Below are 24,106 nucleotides of genomic sequence, written 5' to 3'. Positions count from 1 at the left end.
GCTTTTGAGTCCCAGGATGCCTTTCCATCCAAGCAAGAAGGACAACATAGGAGAGAAAAGAATAGCGAGGAAAGGAAAGAGACCCTTAAATAAGGTCGGGGTTTGAAAAGGGGGTGATGTTATCATTCGACTGCTGACTGCTGGTCAGGGGTATCAGGTTCCTTGGGGCAAGTTTGGTCTTTGCCACCAGGATATCTAGTTTCTTGTTTCTTTTTTGTGTGGGACTACTTAAACTGACCAAGGCCAACCAACAATTCCCCAACTATCTACCTCCACCCTACCATTTATATACCCTCTCAAAACTCCTCAGAATTCCAAAAGTCACACAATGGCAGAAACTAAACTATTTGCAGCAGGCAAAAACCACACCCATGCTAGAGCATGAGGCTAATCATAGCTGCTATGGACAAACCAAAGCAGCCCCATATCTCACACTTGGGACTAAAATAAAAACATATCCGTATATTTTTGTGGTTTTTATTTTCAAAGAAACCGAAACTCCAAGACTGTCACTACACCTGTGATGGCCAAAGAACTAGTATGTCAAGTATGTGGTAGGGGTCTAGTGACAAGCCTGAGTACAATCCTCAGGACCCACACAAAAAGAACCAACACCCCTCCCCAAGCTGTTGCTCTAACCATCAGACAGGTGTTCTGGTACACGACCTGTAAGAAAACAAGCACGTGTATTAAAAATCTGGTGCAATACTAGGGCTATCCATTGCTTAGGAATCAAACAAGAAATAGGAACCACCGGGTGACCCAAGTGACAGGATGACAAGAGCTGGAAGCCCAACAGGGGAAGTGACACAAACCAAGGACTCACAAAGACACTGGAGCCACAGCTTCACCCACTCCAAAGGAGTTAGAACTAAGGAGGCAGAGGGAAGGGAAAATAGGCTTTTCTTTTTTCTTGCCTTTCAGGCCTATCTCCCTGAAGCTTGTTTCCTGTAGCCAGCCCACTGCAAAAACAGAGCAGAGTGCAAATACCAGAAAACAGCCTTTAAATAGGAACTAGCCAGGCCTAGGAAATAGCTTCATTTGGAATATATTTGAAGTACTGGATACATTTCAAAGAACAGAACTTTCCTTAATTCCTTATATTGTAGAAGCTGTACGTGGTGTCAGTTCAGACCTTTAATCCTTGCACCTGATTACAGAGGGAGGAGGAAGTGGTTTAGGGCAACCAGTGTTACACAAATTCCAGGTCAGACTGACATCAAAGTGAGTCCTTATCTCAACAAAATAAAAGCTGATGATACAGTGGTTGTATGTTGGACACGCCCAGGGCCCACAAACAAAATATACTGTAAATAAATTGTGTGTTTCTCTTCTGTTCTCTAGCCTCCTCCATTATCCAGAATTACTGCTTCTGGGCTGATAATTACTGTTGGTGGCACTTAAAATCAGAATTTTTAGTTCCAGACATTTTTGCAGTTTCTCAGCTGAATAGTGAGTCTGGGGGGTGGGGGACGTTTCTGTAGAAGTGTTAAGTGCCCATTGTGACAGCCTTCACTCAGGCATGAAAGCCAGGCAGCAGCAGCGCCATGGCAACCGGATCCCGGTCTTGGAGGCTCTCAGGGGATTTGTTGTGTCCTGGGAAAAGGCCACACACACTCTCTGGACTCACGTTTTTTTATTTAATTTTTTGAACGTAAATTATATCCATCGGGAAGCGGTTTACACACGTCCACACGGCCACTCCAGTCCTCTTCATCTTCTAGAATCTTTGTTTGGAGGATCCAAAGTGATTTTTTTCCCCGAAAGCGTATGTGCTAGTATAAAGGAACGAGGCCCAAAGGAAATTAGAATAGATGCGGTCTCCACACTCCTGAGCCTATGTATCCTTCCTATATCCCCGCCGGTCTTTTCTCGTCTGCGATGCCTTCCAGGAGGCTAGTCAAGGAAAAGGCTAGAAGCAAGATGCGGAGCAGCCCCGCAGCACCTTTCCGCCGGCCACTGGTGGGGCTACCGGCTCTCCAAAGCTGTGGGCGCCGCTCCAAGGGAGACTCTAGGTTTCGTCGCCGAGCAAAGCGGCCGGAGACAACCCGCTGCACAGGGTTCTGGCCCAGACCTGTGGCTGGGGCGGAACTGGGGGCGTGTCCTCACGTGATTGGCCAGCCTGGTCAGGAGGCGGGATTGCGGGACGGACGCTGACAATGAGCCTCCATAAAAGGGAGCGGCGGGGTTGGGGGCCCCGGATCGAACCCTCCCCGCCCGGGGTCGTGACGCGTTGAAGCCCGTGGCTGGCGGGGCGGCCGGGAGAGCGGCGGGTGAGTTAGGCGGGCCGCGGGCCCGGCGTGGTCCGGGACAGGAGGCGGCCGCCACAGGCGGCGCGCCGAGGTCTGTGCGCTTGTCCTCGGCTATCGGGTCGCCCTTCTTCGCCTCGCCATGGCCCTGAGAGCCGAAGGCGCCGCGGCGCTGGATTGCTTCGAGGTGACGCTCAAGTGTGAGGAAGGGGACGACGACGACGAGGAGGCCGTGGTGGTGGCCGTGATCCCGCGGCCGGAGCCGATGCTCCGAGGTGAGGGGGGGGAACCTCACTTCCGCTTGGTGGTCGGGGAGTAGATCTCCAGTTCCCGGTCCCCGGTCCCCAGGCGCTCTCCTGGGCCGGCATCTGCAACCCCGGAGGGCCCTTCCCGGTCCGGTCAGCGACTAGGGTGCCCTCGCTCCTCCCCCACTGGTTTGAAATCCCAGGCCTCTCGGAGCCCCCCTTCCTCTGCCGCCCCTCCCCCGCTCAGGGTCCAGAGACTTCCATCCACACCGAAGGAGCGCTTCAGGTCTTCCGGTTCCCTGCGCCCCCTCGGGCCCAGAGTAGAGGCCGGATTCCCAGTACAGTGGTTTGTGCGCGGCTGTTGTCTCCCGGTTCCGGTCTGTTCCCTAGGCCGAGGGGCTACCAGGCCTCTCGGCCCCAGGCTAGTCGCCCGTAGTGATAACGGAGGTGAAGGCTGGCGTGGCTGGTGACCTCCAGAGAGGGGAAATAAAAAGTAGAACCCTCCTCCCTTCCTCAGTCCTCTAGGCCTTCTGTCTCAGGAGCCACAGGTGTCAATTCTAGAACCCAGCATTTGAATGGAATTGCTAGTAGCACCCAGTTTGAGAAAAGAGGGCTTGGCTTGGGGGTGGGTAACAAGCCATCTACATGGAGATTAGTCGCCACAGGGGGTGTTTGAGGGACGACCTGGGAATACAACGCTCTCCCCTCCCTTCCCCCTTCCCCAGCCTCTCTGGTCCAAAGGAGAAAACAAAGAGCTACCATTGTGGAAGAAGACAAGTAGTCAAGAAAAAATGCAAATATTTCCTTATGGTGGTATACCTGTTTCCCTTAAGCAGGACAGTACTCAAAAGAGATTGAGAACTAAGTCGTTCATTGTGTTTCTCTAACGTAACTCTTTTGGGGATGGGAGGGAAGGTTTGCAAATTTGAAGGAAAAAAAAAAGAGGCCTTATTCCTCTCAATGTTGGGTGCATCACACAGGATATTTTTTACTTGTGCTGGCTTATAGAGTGCTTACCAGGATGACCTCGTCACTGTTAGAAGGAAACATATCTACAGAGCTTCATTCTTCATGTTTTTGGGACAGCTATATGCCAAGCATTTTTCAGAGGTGGGGAGCAGGATAAGTGAAACCCTGCTCTTAAATGTGCATCCCAGTGCAGCCAACAGGTAAATATGGAACTATAGCATGTTGGGTGGCAGTGAGTTCTTGATTCTCTGTGTGTGTCTGTGAGTTACCACAGCAAGTATGAAGAGGTCAGGACAACTTTTGGGAGTCAGTTCTTAACACCATGTGTAGTATTGAATTTGGTCATCAGGCTTGGCCCAGCCTTCTCGCTGACCCAGTAATCAGTTTTAGAGACCACAGAAACTGAGAATGAGGGTCTAGTTAGATTTTGTTTTTCTTAAGTGTTAGGAAAGGTGTCTCTAGTAAGAATGGAAGAGAACTTAGAAGACCAAGTGGAAAGATTATAGAGGCCTCTTGGCCTAGGCACAAGGCTCTAGGAAGGTCTGGGGGATGAGAAAGTGGAGGAGTTCAAATCTTGTTCTTTGGGCCCTCGCAGTAGTGCACATCTTTATTTCTGCCTATCACTCAGGAGGGAGACAGGCAGACTTGGCAGTTTCAGGCCATCCTAGTCTATATACTTACAGGCCAACCAGAGCTATAGAGAGACAGTGTTTTAAAAGAAAAAAAGGTGGGTTGTTTTTGTCTTACTTTCCTATTGTGACAAATACTATGACCAATGCAAAGTATAAATAATCAAAAGGGGTTTGTGGGACTTCCTGGGATACACCTTTAAATCTTAGCACTTGTGAGGCCCGGGACAGCTAGGATTACATAGGAAAACCCAGTCACAAAACACCAAAAAAAAAGATTTTTAAAGTTGGGTGTTTAGGGGTAGAGTCCGTGATCATCCTGGCTAAAAGCATGGCCCCAGGCAGGCATGATGGTTCTGGGGTAGTAGCTGAGAGCTTGACCTGATCCACGAGCACAAGGCAGAGAGAACAAGAGCTAACTGGGGTGGCATTAGGCATTTAAAACATCAAAGCCCCACCCATTGTGATCCACCACCTCTAACAAACCACGCCTTCTAAGTCTCCTCAAACAGTTCCACTATGGACCAAGCATTCTTGAGTATGCAACTTTGGAGGCCCTTCTCGTTCAAACTGCCACAGTCTTGTTATTTGAAAGTGGAAGGATTATCTGCCAGTTTACTGAGACAGATTGTGCTGTGGTGTAGACTTAGAAATTTGGGAATAGGCTTTGAATATTGTTGAGTGTCTTCAGGCTCTAGGAGAGTGATTAGCTAAGCAGTTGGTTCTCTGTATCTAGAATTCTCTGAGTGCCTTGCCAAGGTATAAACAGTTGCCAGGCCTGATGAGCAGGTTTGGAATTTGAGTTATTCAGGAGGCTGATGCAGGAGAATCACAAATTCTCAGCCAGCGTGGATAGTAGATTTTGTCTCAAAAAGTAAAAAAGATAGCCAGAAATATAGTTCATGGGCAGAATAATCAACTATCAAGTTCAAGAACATGGTCCTTCAGTCAATCCCACTGCTTCTGAAATAAAGTATGGGACTTGTCAGAAGGCAACAGGTGAGAATTACGCAGAGGAGGAGGCCAAAGGGATCAAAGGGCTGCGGTCGGGCCTGTGTCATTGATATCTAGTGCTGTTGGTGCTTGAGATTTAGACACATTAAACAGACATCTGTCGAGGGCCTGTGCTGTGCTGTGCTGTGGTGGAAGCATGCCTCAAAGAGGAATGGGATGGTCAGCTGGGACTTGCAGCTTCCGTGGGGAATTGAGAAAATAATCTTCAGTGTGATTTTCCAGAGGGGAGGGAAAAGAGCCCAGGTAGGTGGCAAGAGGAGGAACAGAAAGAACCAAATGGACATAGTTCCTGAATGCTTGTGAGTAGTAGAAATCAAGATTGAAAAGGTGGCTGCATGGAAGAAGTGCTGGTGGCGCCCGGTTGACCTTCGTGAGCCCGAGTTTATGAGAATTAGGGGAAGAAGACCAATTGAAACTAGGGGTCCTGTCACATGGAAAAAAGGTTCTGGGACCTAGACTGTTCCAGAAGCTCCTCTCCCTAGGTCCCAGTTGGTAGAGGGGGAGTTACAGTACCTAGGGATCACAGGTACCCGACAGAAGAGAACCAGGCTGCCTCTGAACTGAGGGTTTCTACTGAGGGAGATCTTCTCACCTTCAGAGAGCTAGAAACACAAGCCGAAGGGGGCATGGCCATCATTGCACATAGTTCAGGAGTCCCCAGAAAAGGAAGGCTGATTGATTGTAAGAGACAGGTTGACCTTTGAGAGAGACCTTAAGCTATAGAGAAACAATCAGAGCAGCCATTTCCTGCAGGCCAGTTCTTTTGATTGTCTTAGTTAGGGTTTTACTGCTGTGAACAGACACCATGACCAAGACAACTTGTAGATGTTTGTGACTAGCTTGCAGGTTCAGAGGTTCAGTTCTTTATCACCAAGGTGGGTGCATGACTGCGTCCAGGCAGGTGTGGTGTAGGCAAAGCTGAGCGTTCTACATCTTCATTTGAAGGCTGCTAGGAGAAGACTGGCTTCCAGGCAATTAGGACGAGAGTATTAAAGCCCACACCCACATGACACGGCTACTTCAACAAGGCCACATCTCCTAATTGTGCTACTTCCTGGTCCAAGAATGTATAAACTATCACAATGCTCAAATGTAATATTTTCATTCCCAAAGAATATATACTATTGTGGTTAATCTTGGTTGCCATCTGGGAAGATGGAACCTCAATTAAAGAGTTGCCTCAATCAGATTACCTTGTGGGTCTATTTATGTAGAGCATTTTCTTTTCCTTTTGAAAAAAAATTATTTTACGTATATGTGTGCACTGTCACTGTCTTCAGACACACCAGAAAAGGGCATCAGATCCCATGACAGATGGTTGTGAGCCACCATGTGGGTGCTGGGAATTGAACTCAGGACCTCTGGAAGAGTAGTCAGTGCTCTAACCGCCGAGCCATCCCTCCAGCCCTGTAGAGCATTTTCTTGATTGCTAATTAGGCCGGAGCTGTGCAAAGAAAGGTAGTTGAAAGGAGCTTGGGAGAAAACCAGTAAACCCCATTTCTTTCTCTGGTTTCTACTTCAGGCTCTGCCTGAACTGTAATCTGTAAGTAAACCCTTTCTTTTCTTTCTTAGTTAGAGTTAGTATTGCTGTGATGACCAAAAGCAACCTGGGGAAATGTAAAAGTAACTAATTTTCTCAGATGAAGGGATGAGATGGGAACTGTACCCAAGCTGTGCAGATGCATGGTTTGGGCTGGGCCCAAAGCATTTCTTTCTCTGTTTTATTTATCAGTAGGCTTGGAAGCATCTAGCCTCCAGACAATCTAATCTAGGTCTAGCATCTCTCAGCCTCTGAGGCTTACTCACCAGATGTAATTGTCCTCTGGTTGTAATTGTCGTCTTGGAGACTTACCGATGAATAAACTCACCCTTTATAGCTCTTTATGAACTCTGATTGGCTGGTTCAACTCAGCTGATCTAGCCAAAACTCCTCCCTAAGCTGACTGATTCAAAATGGCTTCTCTCAGCTTCTCACTGAATTGCTCTGCTTAACCTCAAACTAACTCTGGTAATCTCTTCTAAACTTCTGGCTCCTTTGCATTCTGTCTTCACCTCTAACTTGTCTCTGTAAAACAGTCTTGGTAAAACTTTTCATGGGGTTGGGGATTTAGCTCAGCTGTAGAGTGCTTGCCTAGCAAGCGCAAGGCCCTGGGTTCGGTCCCCAGCTCCGAAAAAAAGAAAAAAGAAAAAGAAAAAAAAGAAGAAAAAAAAACTTTCATTCTCTCTGTTCTGTTCTTTTACATCCTCTCCTTCCTATCTGTTCTCATTAGAGTTGAGAGCATATCCTGTTTCTTACTCATTTTATCACCACATCTTTCTCTGATTCATCACTTTGTGTGCCCCTCAATTAGAGGTCACCTTAAAAAAATGTCAAGTTTCCTTCTTCAAATTAACTTTTTCACTATTTGGGATTAAAGGTGTGTTTTAAGGGCATGTCTGTCTTCTAGCCTGAGGGATTAAAGGTGAGTCATTCCAGCCAAATCCAAATTGCTGAATTAAAATTTCTCTGTAACTTCCCCCTTTCTGGTTAAGCTAAAATGCACACAGTTTAACTTTTACAACAGAAACAAGTGTCACTCACACAAACTTAACAGTTTGAATGTCCTTATGAAGGTCCTGTTGATGTGGTATCTGTAGCCTGTATATCTATCCTTCAGCAAATGCCCATTTCACATCAAGGTCTCTAGTCTCATGAAATGATTTGTCTCTTTCAGCAAGTTTGTTGAGCTGTCCTCATACAGGGTGAATCAGCTTTCTGTGTTGTTTGCATTGCTGTCTTTCTGTCTCTCTCCTTTCCTTGAGTCCTGCCTTTCATGTGAAAACTTCTTTTATTCAGATCATAACTTTATCGGTTTTGATGGAATCCATAGTCTTTCATCACCTGTGGAAATACAGACATAACCTCTTCCCCAGTGCAACACATTCCCTGACTTCCATTCTAATGTTAAAACACCTTGAAAAATACAGGTTGATCTAATTCAGCAGTTTTTGTTTTGTTTTAAATACAGGGAAGAAAGGATTTATTTTACAGTTCCGTTTAACAGTTACTTTTCAAGAGAAGTGAGGGCAGGCAGGAGCTGATGTAGATATCATGGGGTGCTACTTACTGACTTGCTCTCATGTTTATTTAACCTGCTTTCTTAGAGAACCAGGACCACCAATCCAGGGATGGCTCCACCCGTAATGAGTTGGGCCCTTCCACATCAATTAAGAAAGTAGTCTGAGGGGTTGGGGATTTAGCTCAGTGGTAAAGCGCTTGCCTAGCAAGCACAAGGCCCTGGGTTCGGTCCCCAGCTCCAAAAAGAAAAGAAAAAAGAAAGTAGTCTGATCTTACGAAAGCATTTCCTCAGTTGAGGCTCCTTCTGTTAACTATAGCTGTGTCGAGTTGACATAAAAACTAACCAGCATACTCCCCTCGTTGCTTTTGAATGTGTTTATCAAAACAACAAAACCAAAATTGGGCATAAATTGGTACCAGGAAACTTGGATATTGCTGTAGTGGATCTGTAGTGGTTTGTCAGCTTGACAAAACCTAGAGTCACCTCAGGAGAAGCTCAGTTGAGGCATTGCCTCCATCACATTGGCCTGTGGACATATCTGTTGGAAATTGTTTTGATTGGTTGATATGGGAGGGAGGGCCCAGCACACTGTGGGTGGCACCAGTTTTAGGCTGATAAGTCTGATCTGAGACCAAGCTGGAAGGGAGCATGTTTTTGTTTTGTTTGTTCGTTTTGTTTTTTTGAGATAAATCTTTTCTATGTAGCCCTGGCTGTCCCAGAACTTGATCTGTAGACCAGGCTGGCCTCCAACAAGAGATCCAACTGCCTCTGCTTCCCAAGTGCTGGGGTTACAGACATGGGCCACTACCTCCCAGCTGAGGAAGCATGCTTTCAAGCTCCTACCTTCAGTCCTCTCTACTTTGGCTTTATTCAGTGGTAGACTGTAACCTGTAACCCCTTTACCCCCCAAGTTGCTTTGATCTTGATATTTTATTACAACAACAGAAAAAGCACTATAATTAAAAAAGGTTAACTAGAACAACTAAAAGGCAGAGTCTGGTGGTAAAGCCCTGTGATCTTATCTATACAGGAGGCAGAGGCAGGAGAATGTATGTTCAAGGCCACCCTGGGTAACTAAGCATGACCCCATGTAAGGGTGGATGAATAGAACTTCATCCTACAGCATTGTCTCTCCCTTCCACGTGTACTCCGTGGCCATGTGTCATGGCCCCACACCTCCTCCCTACATTATACAGACACTAGTTAATACTTTAAAGGGGGCGGGGTTAAAGTTCTGTCTCAGTTGGTAAAGTGCTTGTCCTTACCTAGCATACATGAAGCCCTGGGTTTGATTCCTATCACTTCAAATATCAAGCACGGTGGAAGCAAGAGGATTAGGAATTAAAAATTGACCTTCCCTACATAGTAAATGTGAAGCTTGACTGCTCTAGACTGAAGTATGCATTGTGACCTTCAAGTCAGGTATGAGTAGAACTGACTGTTGGGTGAGGAAACCTGAAGTCCCACAGGAGTGATAGCTGCCAGATGATCAAAGAGGTCAAGGCAGGTGTATGATGCCTTCCAGCTCTGGAAATGTGGGATGGGGCTCAGGACTAGGTAAGAGGTAAAAGGTTGAAAGTACAGTATCAGGCACTCTAGCTCTGTACCTCATACTGGTTTGTTAGGATCTGATGAGACAGACTGTTGCATAGAATCCCTTCACCCATCCTGCACAGCATCACCAGCCCTGGCATCTTCACAGCATGTTCCCCTTTCTGCAGTAACCCAACAGGAAAAGACGCCACCACCTCGGCCTAACCTGCTGGAAGCAGGTGTCGAAGGCTGTGAGGAGCCCAAGCAGCAAGTGTCATGGGAGCAGGAGTTCCTGGTGGGGAACAGCCCTGGAGGCAGTGGACGGGCGCTGTGCATGGTGTGTGGGGCTGAGATCCGGTCCCCATCAGCAGACACTGCTCGCACACACATCCTGGAGCAGCATCCTCATACCCTGGACCTCAGCCCCTCTGAGAAGAGCAACATCTTGGAAGCCTGGAGTGAAGGGGTTGCCCTTCTGCAAGACATCCAAACTGACCAGCCATCCCTGCCCAGCCTAGGTAGTAAGGGTGAGGGCTGAGGGAGAAGTGGGGCCTGTGGGGGCCCTCGAGCTCAGTGGGCTTTTGCCCCCTCAGAGTCAGGCCAGGATGGCCAGCCAGACCCCATCTCCAACCCGGATCCTGCCAGGATGCCAGCAGAGATCGTGGTCCTCTTGGACTCCGAGGACAACCCATCTCTCCCTAAGAGGCTCCGGCCCAGAGGACTTCGTCCCCTTGAGCTGCCTGGTCAGTCAACAGGGGAGCTTTGGCTTAGTGGGACACCCTGTGCTAAGGGGCTGAGGTGGGCAGGTGTTCTCAGGAGCCCGAGGTTAAAGACCTCAGATACAGAGGTCTTTAAAGTGCTAAAGTTTTTTCCTTTTTCAGTTGCCCCTGTCATAGAGCAAGGAAATAAAAAGCCCCGTGGTCAGAGATGGAAAGAGTCCCCTGAGGATGAGCCTGCTAGAAAGAAGAGAAGCAGGCATGTGACCAAAATCCTGGACCCTGACCCAGGTGAGGGGATGAGGGGTGCTGAACCTGGCTGTAACACTGGAGCAGAAGTCCATAAGGAAGTAGACATCAGAGAGCATCTGCATGGGCTCAGCTGAAGCTTAGGGCTTGAGACTTTGGGTTCTATCCTCTTCTACTCATACATACTTCTACACCGCCTTCTTCCAGACCCCCCATCTCCTGAGTCACCCACAGAGACGTTCGCAGCACCAGCTGAAGTCCGACACTTCACTGATGGCAGCTTCCCTCCTGGTTTCGTCCTCCAGCTCTTCTCCCACACGCAGCTCAGGACCACCGACAGTAAGAACTCTTCAAAAGACAGCAAAGCTGCTGAGGGCCTGCCCCAGCCACAAAGTCCCTCTTCAGGTGAGCCCTCCTGGGAGGGGCTGGTGAGGAAACTGAGTCCCTGGATTACAGCCAGAGCCCAGATAGAGATGCTGGGTGATTAGGCCAACGACAGGGGTTTGAATGCTGAGGAAACTGACCTCTAAGCTGAGCGTCTCTGCCTGGTGGTCATTAACTTTGCTAAATCTCAGCTTAGACCATGATGCTGGTTCCAGCTGGAGCCCTGGAAGAACTGACTTCACCCTGGTGATACAGGGGCCCAAGTGAGGTAGGTACTCAACCATTTAAACAGGTTTGGGGACCATGGGATACTGATGAATATCAAAAGTGAACTTCCATTGACAGCTAGTGTTGTGTTTATAACCTGTCCTACTGACTGAGAAACTCATGAATATAATTCATTTGGTCCTCATAAAAATACTTTATAAACCAAGCATAATCTACCACTTGAAAGTCTGAGACAGGTTTGCCACATGTTGGAAGTAGCCTAGGTTACAGAGTGAGAACCCATCTTAAAAAACAAAACCCAGAGACGTTCCTTATGAGCTGGACTGGACATGGGGACCAGGGAGATAGATGGCTCATCAGGGGATGGTACTTGCTGCCAAGGCTGATGGCTTGGCTTTAATCCCCAGAACTCATGGTAGAAGAAGACAGGCTACCAAAAGTTGTCTTCTGACCTCCTTGTGTGTGCCATGGCCCACATGCTTCCCCTCCCCCAAATAAATTAACACAAACAAACAAACAAACACATTTTTGTTGTTACTAAAATATTTTGGCGTTTTGAGACAGGATCTCACTATGCAGCTCTGACTGTCCTGGAATTCATGATGTAGACCAACCTGGCTTTGGTCCACTTGAGACTTCCCTGCCTCTGCCTCCTGAGTGCTGGGATTAAAGGCATTTGCTATCCTGACCAGCTCTTTAATTAATTTAAATTTTATAAGTCTTTTAAAAAATTTATTTTTGGGGGGGCTGGGGATTTAGCTCAGTGGTAGAGCGCTTACCTAGGAAGCGCAAGGCCCTGGGTTCGGTCCCCAGCTCCGGAAAAAAAAAAAAAAAGAACCAAAAAAAAAAAATTTATTTTTGGGTTGGGGATTTAGCTCAGTGGTAGAGCACTTGCCTAGGAAGCGCAAGGCCCTGGGTTCGGTCCCCAGCTCCGAAAAAAAGAACCAAAAAAATAAAAAAATGTATTTTTATAGCCAGATGGTGGTGACCCATGCCTTTAATCCCAGCACTCCAGAGGTAGAAGCAGGTGGATTTCCATGAGTTCAAGGCCAGCCTGATCTAAAGAGGTAGTTCTAGAACAGCCAAGGCTATATAAAGAAACCCTGTCTCAAAAAAAAAATTTTATTATATTGTAAATTATGTGTATGAGTTTGTATGTGGATGTGCACAAGAGTACCAGTACTAATTCAGACTTGGGAGTCAGTTGCTGTGGTAAAAACCTGTTAGATTAGAGACAAAGTACATCCCACCAAAAAAGTTCTCCATCGGTTCGGTCCCCAGCTCGGGGGGGGGGGGGGGGGGGGGACACGACTCCATCGCCACTTTGTTTCAACTGCTTCCCCCTAATGAATGTCCCTCCCTTCTACTTCCTGTGTATCTCTCTGTCTGTCCTCCTGGCTTCCTCTTACTCTGAGTTTTTTTTCCTATATTCACTCCTTGTCAACTGGTTGCTTGCTCCACCTCTTGACCTATGGTTTACAATAAACAGAAAGCTCTTGAATTAAAGGTTTGTGCTAGGGCTAAACCACACCACAACTAAACAGGTTTTTTTCTACAGAAAAAATTATTTACAAATAATACAGTCTCAGATTCAGAGCATGATCAAATATCCTGCAACATATCCCCCCTTTTGTCTAACTAAAAGAATTTAACTCTAGCAAACTGTTGACAGTACTGAAACTACTTCTGCCAGGCATTCCACAGATGGTTTTGTGTTCAAAAGTTCTGTAAAAATGTTCATGTGAGTGTCCTGTGAACTCAGCAGTTTGAATGTCCTGAGCAGTCTGTAATGAAGCTCATCTTTGGGTAATGTTTGTCAGCTTAGTAGCAATTCTGGCTAGGTAGAATGCAGCAGCCAGCCAATGGAGAACCTGGCGGCAGAAGAGGTACGGGGCAGTTTTTCCCTGTGGTTGGCCTTTCTACAGTCCAAGTGGATTTGTCTTTACAGGGCCCCATCATCTTCTCCGAGATCTCAAAGGTTACTGTTAGGAATGGTAGAAAACGTAAAACATTTTAAGCAGATCTCAATAGATCTCAGAAAGGTTTGAGCATCACAATCTATTAAGTATACAAACTTGTTTCTAGTTACCTGTTTCAGACTCCATCTTGAAAACATGTACAGGAAGCTTGACCAAACTTATTTTTAGACTTAGTGTTCTGTCACTACACAGAGGTTATATGTACATAATAATCTTACAGATTTTGAGATAATATTTATACCTCCAGAAGGTTTTAGAATCAAAAAGCAGAAGGTTATGAGACTAGTGGCCCTTATTTTTTGTTTTCCTTTGTCTCATACCAGGTGGTTCTTCAGATATGCAACACAGATTTTGGGTTGTCCTTTAACAAGCATATGTGGGTTTAGAGAAGGAGAGGTCCATGCTCCAACCCCACAGCCAGCTTTAAGTTTTAATTGAATTGGTACGACAGACAGACAATTTGCCACTTTCTTCAATAGAGGGCAGCAGAAACGTGCTGGAGGCAGATGATACCACTTGGCCAATTCACTCTTTGTCTTGGGACGTACTCTCTTGATGATGTCCTCTCTTCAGATGTTTCACTTGTCTGGTCTCCGGCTTCCTTAGTTGGATGCTTTTATTCTCCTGGAAAGATAAAAACAAAACCCTTTCTCAACCCTAACTCTGAGGGTATATCTTTCCTGGGGCAAAGTGGGTTTTGGCAACAGTAAAAGTATTATCTTAAAATTGAAAGTTTAAAATTTCTTTAAAATTTTGAAAGTAAAATATACCTGTTTGGATAAATATATGCCTATATTTACCTTTCTCCTTATATATAAGATCAAGATTTAAGTATTTATTTATAGGTCACAAAGGACATTCCCCTAGAATTTCTGCCTGCCTTCTACAAGTAGCTTTTTAATTTAAATCACTGTGATTTCTTGTATATAAGTACACACTGTCGCTGTCCTCAGACACACCAGAAGAGGGCATCAGATCCCATTACAGATGGTTGTGAGCCACCATGTGGTTGCTGGGAATTGAACTCAGGACCTCTGGAAGAGCAGTCAGTGCTTTTAACCACTGAGCCATCTCTCTGGCCCTCTATCATCCTTTCTGATTTATTCTGGATTTGTTCCCTGGTGAATTGTAATATTCTGGTATGATGCTGATGTGTTCACTATTTCCTTGTCTGTCTTGCCTGTATGAGCTACATAACATTTGGTGTCTTTGCTGTGTTTCACTAACTTCTGCCATTTCTGTTCACACCTCCCAGGACTAGGTATCTTTGCCATTTATCTTCTAGTGAGTGTTTCCACTTTGTTGACCATGTTGTTATACCATCGCACATGCACCATGAATTACTTGGGGAAGAGGTTTTTTCCTTTTGCTTTCTTAGTTGTTTGTCTTATAGCCAATAGTGCTGCTGTTTTTGTGGTTCCTTCCTCGCTGTTGGCTGTCCCATCCTCTCGTCTGTAAACTGCCTCTTTCCATTAGTTTTGGTTCCATCGATGGTTGGTATTGTTTATGACCATTCTTCAGGTCTCCACAGTTTGGAAGATAGCTATTTTGGGGAGGTAGTGAACAGTTTAGGGATGAGGATTATATGTTTGTTCTCTAATATGGAAAGCATTTGCAATAGAAGCCAATGGGCAAATGTTGGTGAACTCTTTTTTGATTTATGAAGAATCCTGGTTGCTAGGTCACTGATAAATATGATATCCATAATTAGGGTATTATCTGCTTCAGTGTTGGTCAGGGTTGCATGCAGGGGGATGAGCTCACCAGCAGTCACAGAAATGGTTCTTTAGTTCCTGGCCCCATTGGAAATTAGCTGCCTCTCTGGTAACTCTATAGAGGGTTTTTATAATAATCTGTAAATATGGTATATGATTTCTCTACTGAGCAAATATACCAATTAGGAGCTGTATCTGAGTTTTGTGCCTGGGTGGTAGGATTAAAGGCATGTGCCACCACTACCACCATCTCTATAACACTAGAAACAACCAGTTTGTCTCTGCTGGCTTTGTAGGCATGAAATACTTTATCCTAGCTCCAAATCGCTCCAACTCTTAGAGATTGAAAAAACAAATTTGAACTGTAGTAAAAACCCTTTGAATTTACTTAAAACATTTTAAATCCCTTTACTGTGTTTTTAATACCAAACAACAAAAATGTCCTTTTTAAAAAAGATTTATTTATGTGTTTATTTTATGTATCTGAGTACAGTATCACTCTTCAGACACACCAGAAGAGGGCATCAGATCCCATTACAGATGGTTGTGAGCCACCATGTGGGTACTGAGACTTGAACTCAGGACCTCTGGAAGGGCAGTCAGTGCTCTTAACCACTGAGCCATCTCTCCAGACCAAAATTATCCTTTTTTTTTTTTTTTTTTTCTTTTTTTTGGTTCTTTTTTCCGGAGCTGGGGACCGAACCCAGGGCCTTGCACTTCCTAGGCAAGCGCTCTACCACTGAGCTAAATCCCCAACCCCGCCACATATAGTTTTAACTTCCCTGTTTGTCCCTTCTGGCATACACTTGACCCATCCTGCACGTTGTTTCACTGAGATAAAATTCAATGTCTAGAAGCTGAATATATTTACTTCCTGAGGAGGCCAATCTAGATGCCGTGATTTTGGTGAAATTATTGTTACATCTGTTCCTATGTCTACTAAACCTTTAATTTCATGCCATTTATTTGTGTGGTTAGCCTTGGTCTCTGCTATAAATATAGCAGTTCACCAAAATACTTGTTTTCTGGTCTTGCCTGAATTTTTTGTTTTATCTACTGAAGCTGTTCCATCCCTTGATTAAATGCAGAGCAATGTTGTTTTTAACAACAGTCATTAAATCTTTTAATTGCTCTGTGCCTAAGTATTTTCATTTATAAGTCTAAAGCTTGTATCTTATCAGTCCACTTTCCATAGTTTTCTTTTTCCTTTATGTAGTTTTTCTTTGAGATGGTACAGGACGTCACTCTGACCCTGGAGGATAAAGTATGAAGTACTAAGATGATAATCAGTACTGAGCCAGTTTCAGCCAAGCCATTTGGCTTCTCGTTTTTGACTTCTGTTTTTAAGCCATGTAAAGTGATGCTATACAGTATCCCTAGCACCTTGCATTATGGTTTTTCCCATCCATAACTCCTTGAGGACTTCCCAAATCTGATGGCTTCTTAGTTTGTCTGCAAATGGTGTGATTTCTCTGATGTTGGATTGCCAAATGTCGTCTATAACAAAGTCTCAATAGGTTCAACTTTACCAGTTCAGATTCGGGAACCAGTTGTTGGGGTGAGAGCCTGCGAGATCAGAGAGAGGCAGAGAAAGCACCCAGCTGCCCTTCTTTAACACCAGCATTCCCAAAATGAAAGTTCTTCTCCATGTTGTCTCAGCCCCCTCCCAACTGAACATCCCTCCCTTCTACTTCCTGTGCATCTCTCTGTCTATCCTCCTGACTTCCTCTTACTCTTGTTTTTGTTTTTCCCATGTTCACTTCTTGTCAACAGGTTGCTTGCCTTGCCTCTTGACTTATGGTTGACTTTATTGAATCCTGTTTATCACAAGCAGAAAGCTCTTGGACTGAATGTGTGTGCTAGGGAAGAGCCACAGCGCACCTAGGCTTTCCCAATAGCCAGCCAGTCTCGGGGCTCACAGCGCACCTAGGCTTTCCCAATAACCAGCCAGTCTCGGGGCTCACAGCGCACCTAGGCTTTCCCAATAACCAGCCAGTCTCGGGGCTCACAGCGTGGTCACGTACTCTGCAACAGCAGTGCCTGACACAAAGCTCTTGAGCTGGAAACTGCTTTCTGCTCTCGCTTGTCATTTGAGTGGTGTGACATTTCCAAGATCCCTGGGTAGGGTTTGTCTTTAGTGAGAACTAAAAGAAGTGGGCTTAGTCCAGCCTCTGCAGGTGGGAAGTGAGAGTTGGAGCAGCCCACTCAGGAGGAGACCTCTTCAAGGGGCCAAGAGTGAAGTGGACCAGTTTGTCCCAAAGACTTGTAATCAATCCTCACAGCTTTCTTTCCTTATTTCTCAAGCTTTCTAAAAGTTTTTCCTTTCATTTACTTATGGGAGGGCACATGTCATGGTGTACAAGGGAGGTCAGACAGCTTTCAGGAGTCACTCCTTCCATTGGAATTAGGCGCAGCTCAGCAGTTCAGTGGCTCTCAGCATGCTTTCTCTGGCTTTAGGGTTCTCTTCTCTGTCACATCAGGCTTTGCTCCCCTGCTCTTTTCTCCATCCATTGATTCTGTTCCCTTGGCACCCAGAAGAATCAGTAACTTGAGGAGTCCCCAGCTTCTGGACCCATAGCTAAGTTCTGAGCTCTCTGTAATGTCTCGATCATGAGGGTAGAGCGCAGGAAACCTAAACTGTGAGCCAGGCGTTGTAATGGCGCACATCTGTGGTCCCAGCCACTGCCTTTATGCTCAGGGGCCTCATGCCAGCCTAGGCAAAGTAGGGAGACCACACCTTGAAAGAAAGGCCCGGCTGGAGAGTTGGCTTAAGGGTAAAATTCTTGCTGTTCAAACCAGACATCAATTTGATGCCTGGTTCGCATTAGAAACACCAAGCTGGGTGTGGTGGTGGTGCACAACTTTAATCCCAGCACTTGGGAGGCAGAGGCAGGCAGATCTCTTGAGTTGGAGGCCAGCCTGATCTACAGAGTGAGTTCAGGACAGGCAGGACTACACAGAGAAACCTTGTCTAGAAAAACCAAAAAAAGAACACCAACTCTGAAAGTTTCTCTTACCTACACTTTCACACACCATCTCATGCTACCTTGCTTTATCCCTAGCTCATCTAATAGAACAACAATGATTTTAAAAAAACAACCCTGAACATGTGTGATAGTGTGTGGACACAGGTGTACTTCAGGGCACACTGTGACACACTACAGCTTCCATGATGAGGTGTTTTCTATGGGTGTGTGTGTGTGTGTGTGTGTGTGTGTGTGTGTGTGTGTGTGTGTGTTTAGGAAGAAGGTTACAAGGGCAGAGGGGCAAATATGAGGGGCCGAGGAGATAAGTGGGACTGGGGTGCATCACATGAAACTCACAAAGAACCAAAAAAGTTTAAAGTAAAATAAATACATAAAAATAAATAAAAACCAGAAAAGGAAGATACTAGCGTGGGATGATTGTTTAGCATGTGTATAAAATCCCAATGTGTTTGGTTGTTTTGTCTGCATATAAGTCTGCATATCATGCTTGCCTGGGACCTGCTGACTCCAGGTGAGCATTTTGAATCACCTGCAGAATTAGAAATGGTTGTGAGCCACCAAGTAGATGCTGGGAATTGAACTTGAGTCCTTTGCAAGGGTAGCCAAGACTTACAGAGTCTGTTCTGTAGGCCAGGCTAACCTTAATCTCTCAGTTCTCCAGCCTCAGCCCTTGAGCTAAGATTATAAGCATAAACTGCTGTGTCCAGCAAAAACTCCAGCAGTACAAAAATAAAGTGCTATCGGGTGGAAGCTGGACCTTGGGTCTTATTGCTGTAAAGAGACATGGCAAGGCAACTCTTAATAAAGGACAACATCTAATAGGGCTGGCTTACAGGTTCAGAGTTTACTCTGTTGTCATCAAGACAGAAAACATGGAAGCGTCCAAGCAGGCATGGTGGGAAGTTGTACTTTTTTTTTTTTAAGAACAGATACATTTCTGGTTAGAATGTAAGATGATACAGCCACTGTGGAAAAGCAGTTTAGCGGTTCCACAAAAAGCTAAACAGTTATTCTATGTCCTGGTGATTCTAGACATAGTGTATAAGGGGGCGAGTTCTACATTTTGACCAGAAGGATGCAGGCGACCGGGAGGGAGGCTCTCTTCCGTGCTGGGTGGGGCTTGCGCATAAGCTCTCAAGGCCTGCCTGTACAGTGACACACTCCCTCCAACAAGGCCACACCTCCTGCTAGTGCCACATAAGTGGGGTAAGGTTTCTTAGCCAGGGTCTCTCGCCCAACAGGCTGTAACCTGTCAGGCTTCTTCCAGACACCCAGTCACAAGCTGATGCACAGCCCTGTTGTGTGGCAACACTTTCCTTGAGGAGATGCAATTCATACAAATCCATTCCCCCCAGTTGAGGAACTGACAAGAGACCAAAAGAATGCATGCCACCAAAGTCCAGTGTGACCCAGTGAGTTTTATTGAGTTAACATTACTCACAGGAATGTGGATGAGGGGTTACCTTTTTCTTTTTTTTTTTTTTTTTTTTTTTCCAAATGTGCCCTAGTCATGAAACAGCTTTGGCCACCAAGACAGGTATCAAGCTAGGATGACAAAGGACTGCCATCTGCTCTGCCCTGACTGATAAAACAACACCAACAAGGTGTGTCTCCGCCCATTTCCAGGGTACAGGTGAGGGGTTACTTACAGGAACAGAAATGATTCAAAGGCATGGGTGACCTGTCACTCACAAAGATGGAAATTTGGTGCACACTGCACAGCCTGTAGACCACTCCACAGGCTGGAGAAAGTCCTTTCGAGGCACCTCAGTTAAGCTAAACCTCTTACATGCAGTTCAGTTGGTTTCTGCTTCTTCCAGTCAGTTTTCCTCATAAGTGTCTTTGAACTGAGCTTTCATTGTTTACTCATAGGGAGAGGCTTAGTGAATTTAATCAGTTTGGGTGACTTCCTGAAACTATTTTGAATTGTTTACCTTCCTACTTAAGGAGCTTCCTCTGCAGGATAGAATTTTTCAATCTCAGAGGAAATTGTTCCAAAGGTCCCTTTCTGTTGAGTGTCTGGGTTCTAGTGTACCTCCAGCAGAAGGCTGGACTGACCCTAGCAGGGGTTAGCTCTTCTCCCATTGCAAAAGCAATTATTTTCTCCTCTCTGGCATTCACCTCTTCCAGGTCTTCTGTCAACCTGCATAAAGCTGTTATTTCTTCTTTCTTGACTCCTTCATTCCTCTGGCTGCTGTTCCACTCATACCCAAGCTGCAATCTTTAATCTTTACTCTGTCAACTGCCTTTTACCTGTTTCTGCAGTCCGATGCACTGACTTTGTCCACAAACATTCTATATTGAAGTTTCTTCTTTGCCAACCTCCATTGGCTGCCTTAAGGTTAAAGCCAGACTTTAGGCCTCTGCATTCTGTCTCTCTATTTCTATCTATGCAGACCCTTGTAGAGTCTCAAACCCTCGTCTTCCCAACTCCGGGGACTACAGATGTGTAGCATCACAGCCGGCATCTCCCACATTCCTTGCTTATTTATTCCTACAATTGGTAGCACGTCACATTGCTGTCTGTCATTCCTATGTTAGACTGTAAGCTTATTGTCCTGTGATGAGCCCGTGGTCATAACACTTCCAAGTTTAGCATAGACAATGTTTATATGTATTTAGGAGATGGCATCTGGGTCCTTAGCTCTAGATACCATCTGTGAGATCATAGCCTGGCCCTCTCTTCTGTTGGTTAATAGCCTCGCTACTGGTAACTAGGTGTTACCTCTATTTGGTTTGGTGGATTAAAAGTTGTTGGCAGAGTGAACACTAGTGAGGCTGAGGCAAGAGGATGAGTTTGGACGCCATCCTGGGCTACTTAGTAAACTCCTGTCTCAAAACAAAAGGAATAACCCTAACACTCAAGAGGAGGAGGCAGGCAGATCACCGTGAGTTTGAGACTGGTCTGGTCTACATAGCAAGTTCCTGGGCAGCCAAGGCAACCTAGCAAGGCCTTGTCATACTACTCCTTTTCTAGTAAATTGCTAGTTACCCTTTTTGTCTCAAACCCCACATCAGTCCATCTGCAAACCTATTTACTCCTCCCAACTGCCACTACTCTGACATTATATTGCCTTACCTTTTCCTCGGGAGAAGAGAACGGATGTCTGCTTAGCCCAGCCAGGGCACCAACTCAGACTTTAGTGTTGAGCCTCTGAGCTACTGCCCCGCTGTCTTTTTGTTTTGAGACAGGACAGGGTTTTACTCAGCTTCCTATACAGGCCTTGAACTTGGTGTTACAATTTTCCTTCTCTGCCTTCCCATGGGCAAGAGTTAGGAGCATGTGTGCAGTCCACACCTGGTTTGAGGAGTCTCTCTGTATGTGAACTGAACCTGGATCTTAGAATTGTTCAGACAAGTGCTTTACCACTGCACTTGCTGTATTCTCAGGTTTTTGGTTTTTTTGTTTTTTTTTGTTTTTTGTTTTTTGTTTTTGTTAATGAGCAGGGTCTCTATGTAGACATGGCTGTCATAGAACTCACTGTGTAGTGTAGACAGGCTGGCCTCAAACTCAAGAGATCTACCTGCCTCTGATTCCCAAGTACTGACATTAAAGGTATAGGTCACCATGTTTATCTTATATTCTTATGCATAATTTTAAACTCCAGCAAAAAACAGCAAAGTCATACCTGTCTTAAATTGTGTGGGGGAAAATTTTTCTTAAAAAATATCAGGGGCTGGAGAGATGGCTCAGCGGTTAAGAGAGCACTGACTGCTCTTCCAGAGGTCCTGAGTTCAATTCCCAGCAACCACGTGGTGTCTCACAACTTTCTGTAATGGGATCTGATACCCTCTTCTGGTGTGTCTGAAACTACAGTGTATTTATATTTAAAAAAGAAAATCAAATAAGTAAATCTAAAAAAAGAAAAAAAAAATCAGGTACCATCTGCCTCTTGTCTCATGCTGGGATTAAAGGCGTCTCCCACCACTGCCTGGCTTTTCCCCCTCTTTGCAGGGGTTGAGTCTTTTCTTTTTTCTAGACTGGTCTCTATTTTTATTTTATGTTTATTGGTGTTTTCGCTTCATGTATATCTGCGTACGAATGTCAGAAGCTCTGAAACTGGAGTTATAGAAAGGTGTGAGCTATCATGTGGGCTCTGGGAATTGAACTGGGGTCCTCTGAAAGAACAGCTAGTACCCTTAACTAATGAGCTATGGCCTTGAACTCCTGGATGACCTGCCTTTGCCTCTGCCTCCCAAGTACTGGGATTGCTTTGCCATACATCACTTGCATGGACCCAAATCAAGGACAGTTTTGTGTTTCTACTTTGCCCTAACTGGAGGCGTAGCTTTGCCTTTCTCAGTACCTTTGCCATGTTGCTAAGATAACTGACTAAGACCTATTGGCTCAAAGGATTTGGAGCCTGGATGAAGGCTGACGGGCAAAGCTGAGGCACTAAGTTAGTTGTCTGTGTGCTATGTATGCTCTTTCTGCCTTATCACTCCGGGGCTGTGCAGCCAAAGCCATGTTAGGGCTTCTTTGGGCATCCCCTACTGTTTCACTTCTATGTTCAGTCTTGAAGTTAGAACTTGGAGAGTGACATCATGGGCCCTGTGAACCCATGTGCTGAATACACAGGGCAGAAGCAGCATTTAATGCTTGCTCTGTGCCTAAGGGTTGTAAGGCCAGCCATTCCTGGTCGATTAAGAGTGAGCCTAGTGGGGGCTGGGGATTTAGCTCAGTGGTAGAGCGCTTACCTAGGAAGCGCAAGGCCCTGGGTTCGGTTCCCAGCTCCGAAAAAAAGAACCAAAAAAAAAAAAAAAAAGAGTGAGCCTAGTGCTTTCCTTGGACTTCTCCCAGGACAAGACACTGGGCTACGGAAAAGAGAAAAGCCCTGTTAGTCTGGGGACCGTTGGAAGGTCTGACTGTGCTCTTTGCTCCCATCCCTTCCCAGCCTCCCCTCCGGGGCTCCGTGGGACACTGGATCTCCAGGTTATCCGTGTTCGGATGGAGGAACCACCAGCCGTCAGCCTCTTACAGGACTGGTCCAAGCACCCCCAGGGCACCAAGGGGTTGGGAACAGGTGACAACCCAGGCTGGCCCACAGTTCTGTCAGAATCCAGTGCCACTGTTAAGGGACAACCAGAGGCAGGAAGTGGAGTATAGGTTTTCAGTTTTCTAGAGAGGGAGAGGTGGGAAGAAGGAAAGGTAGGCGGGAGGAGGCAGTCATCCCCCATTGGCTTAAATCTCAGATCTGCCCAGCTTGGCCACCTGATGGAGAATTTATAAAACCAGGTGCCAGGACAATGTGGAGGGGGGAGGTGTGACATTACTGTCACATTGGGGTACTAGAAAATGCCTGCCCTTGGCCAAGCCTGAGGTGGGCAGAGGTGGCTTAGGTTGTTGGGTGGTAAGGCATTGGCCTGTGGAGAACACCTTCCCCAATCCTTTGCTGACCCCACACCTCCTCCTTCCTCTCAGCTCCCCACCATTCTCCCCTGGCACAGTGCCTTATGCAGAGGTGGTCATGATGGGGTTTGAACTGAGTCCCACTACCTCGGGGGACACCTTTCCTCCCCCACTTTTGGCTCCTACAGCAGGAGGCCTCCATTACCTCTTACCTCCTCATTCCTGCCGAGAGTTCCCTGTACCACCCCTTTACCTGTTGTCCTGTTGCATCTATTGTCCTGTTGTATATATTGCCTTTGTTGACAATAAATTATTTTTTTTTTTTATTAAAAGTTCTGTGTGGGCTGTCATTGGGAAAAGGGAGTATTCTTAGAGCAGCTTGAGGGGCAGGAAACTGAAAGGCAGTCCCAGATGGGAGTCAGCGACCCCTGTCCAGTGCAAAGAAGCAATGAGCCCAGATTAGATCTTGCTTGGACTTCAGGATCTGTTTTAACTTGGTGTCAGTCACCTGAGAGACCCATTTTCTTCACTTGACCTACTGACCCACCTGGTAAGCCTCTGTTGAAGCAAAGCAACTATGGGGCTGAGCACACTCACGCCCAAGGAAGTAAGAGTTATTGGGGCCTGATCCTGGCCAGCCTCCTCTGTGATGTGAAGGTGGTATACCCCTGCTTTCTCAAAGGGCTGTACCTTCCACTACACAGTTCACCCCTGTTCCTCAGCCTCAACCCAGTTCTGCTTGGGATTTGCAGATTTTAGGCGTCCTGAGCTATCTCTGTATAGACCCAATCTGTGGGCTT

The 24,106-nt window shown here is 46.0% G+C and overlaps 1 protein-coding gene and 1 long non-coding RNA gene across 5 annotated transcripts; one reads left to right on the top strand and one right to left on the bottom strand.

Annotated features, from left to right (window-relative positions):
- The first annotated feature begins 470 nt into the window (after positions 1–470).
- On the top strand, positions 471–23,638 carry Spindoc (spindlin interactor and repressor of chromatin binding). Of its 4 annotated transcripts, none has more exons than XR_350851.5 (7): positions 471–2,524; positions 9,887–10,216; positions 10,292–10,441; positions 10,580–10,705; positions 10,871–11,068; positions 11,239–11,315; positions 22,852–22,923. XR_350851.5 is itself a non-coding variant. In XM_039084096.2 (7 exons), exons 2-7 carry the CDS (start codon positions 3,639–3,641, stop codon positions 23,061–23,063), a joined length of 1,041 nt encoding a protein of 346 aa, XP_038940024.1. In that variant the 5' UTR covers positions 2,407–2,524; positions 3,503–3,638; the 3' UTR covers positions 23,064–23,638. The 4 variants fall into 4 exon arrangements, 3 of the variants coding, with proteins under 3 accessions (XP_006230926.1, NP_001386609.1, XP_038940024.1); XM_039084096.2 differs by lacking the exon at positions 11,239–11,315 and adding an exon at positions 3,503–3,663 and having other exon boundaries at positions 2,407–2,524; positions 22,852–23,638; XM_006230864.5 differs by lacking the exon at positions 11,239–11,315 and having other exon boundaries at positions 22,890–23,638.
- LOC134483963 (uncharacterized) lies at positions 14,911–22,852 on the bottom strand. Its single transcript, XR_010061189.1, has 2 exons — positions 16,941–22,852; positions 14,911–16,850 (listed from the first exon to the last, which is right to left on the bottom strand). It is a non-coding gene; the product is annotated as an uncharacterized LOC134483963 (long non-coding RNA).
- Positions 23,639–24,106: the final 468 nt, after the last annotated feature.

This window comes from Rattus norvegicus, chromosome 1 (assembly GCF_036323735.1).
Source record: "Rattus norvegicus strain BN/NHsdMcwi chromosome 1, GRCr8, whole genome shotgun sequence".
Taxonomy (NCBI): Eukaryota; Metazoa; Chordata; class Mammalia; order Rodentia; family Muridae; genus Rattus; species Rattus norvegicus.
The sequence above is the reverse complement of the archived record's forward strand: the minus strand, read 5'-3'. Positions and strand labels throughout refer to the sequence as shown.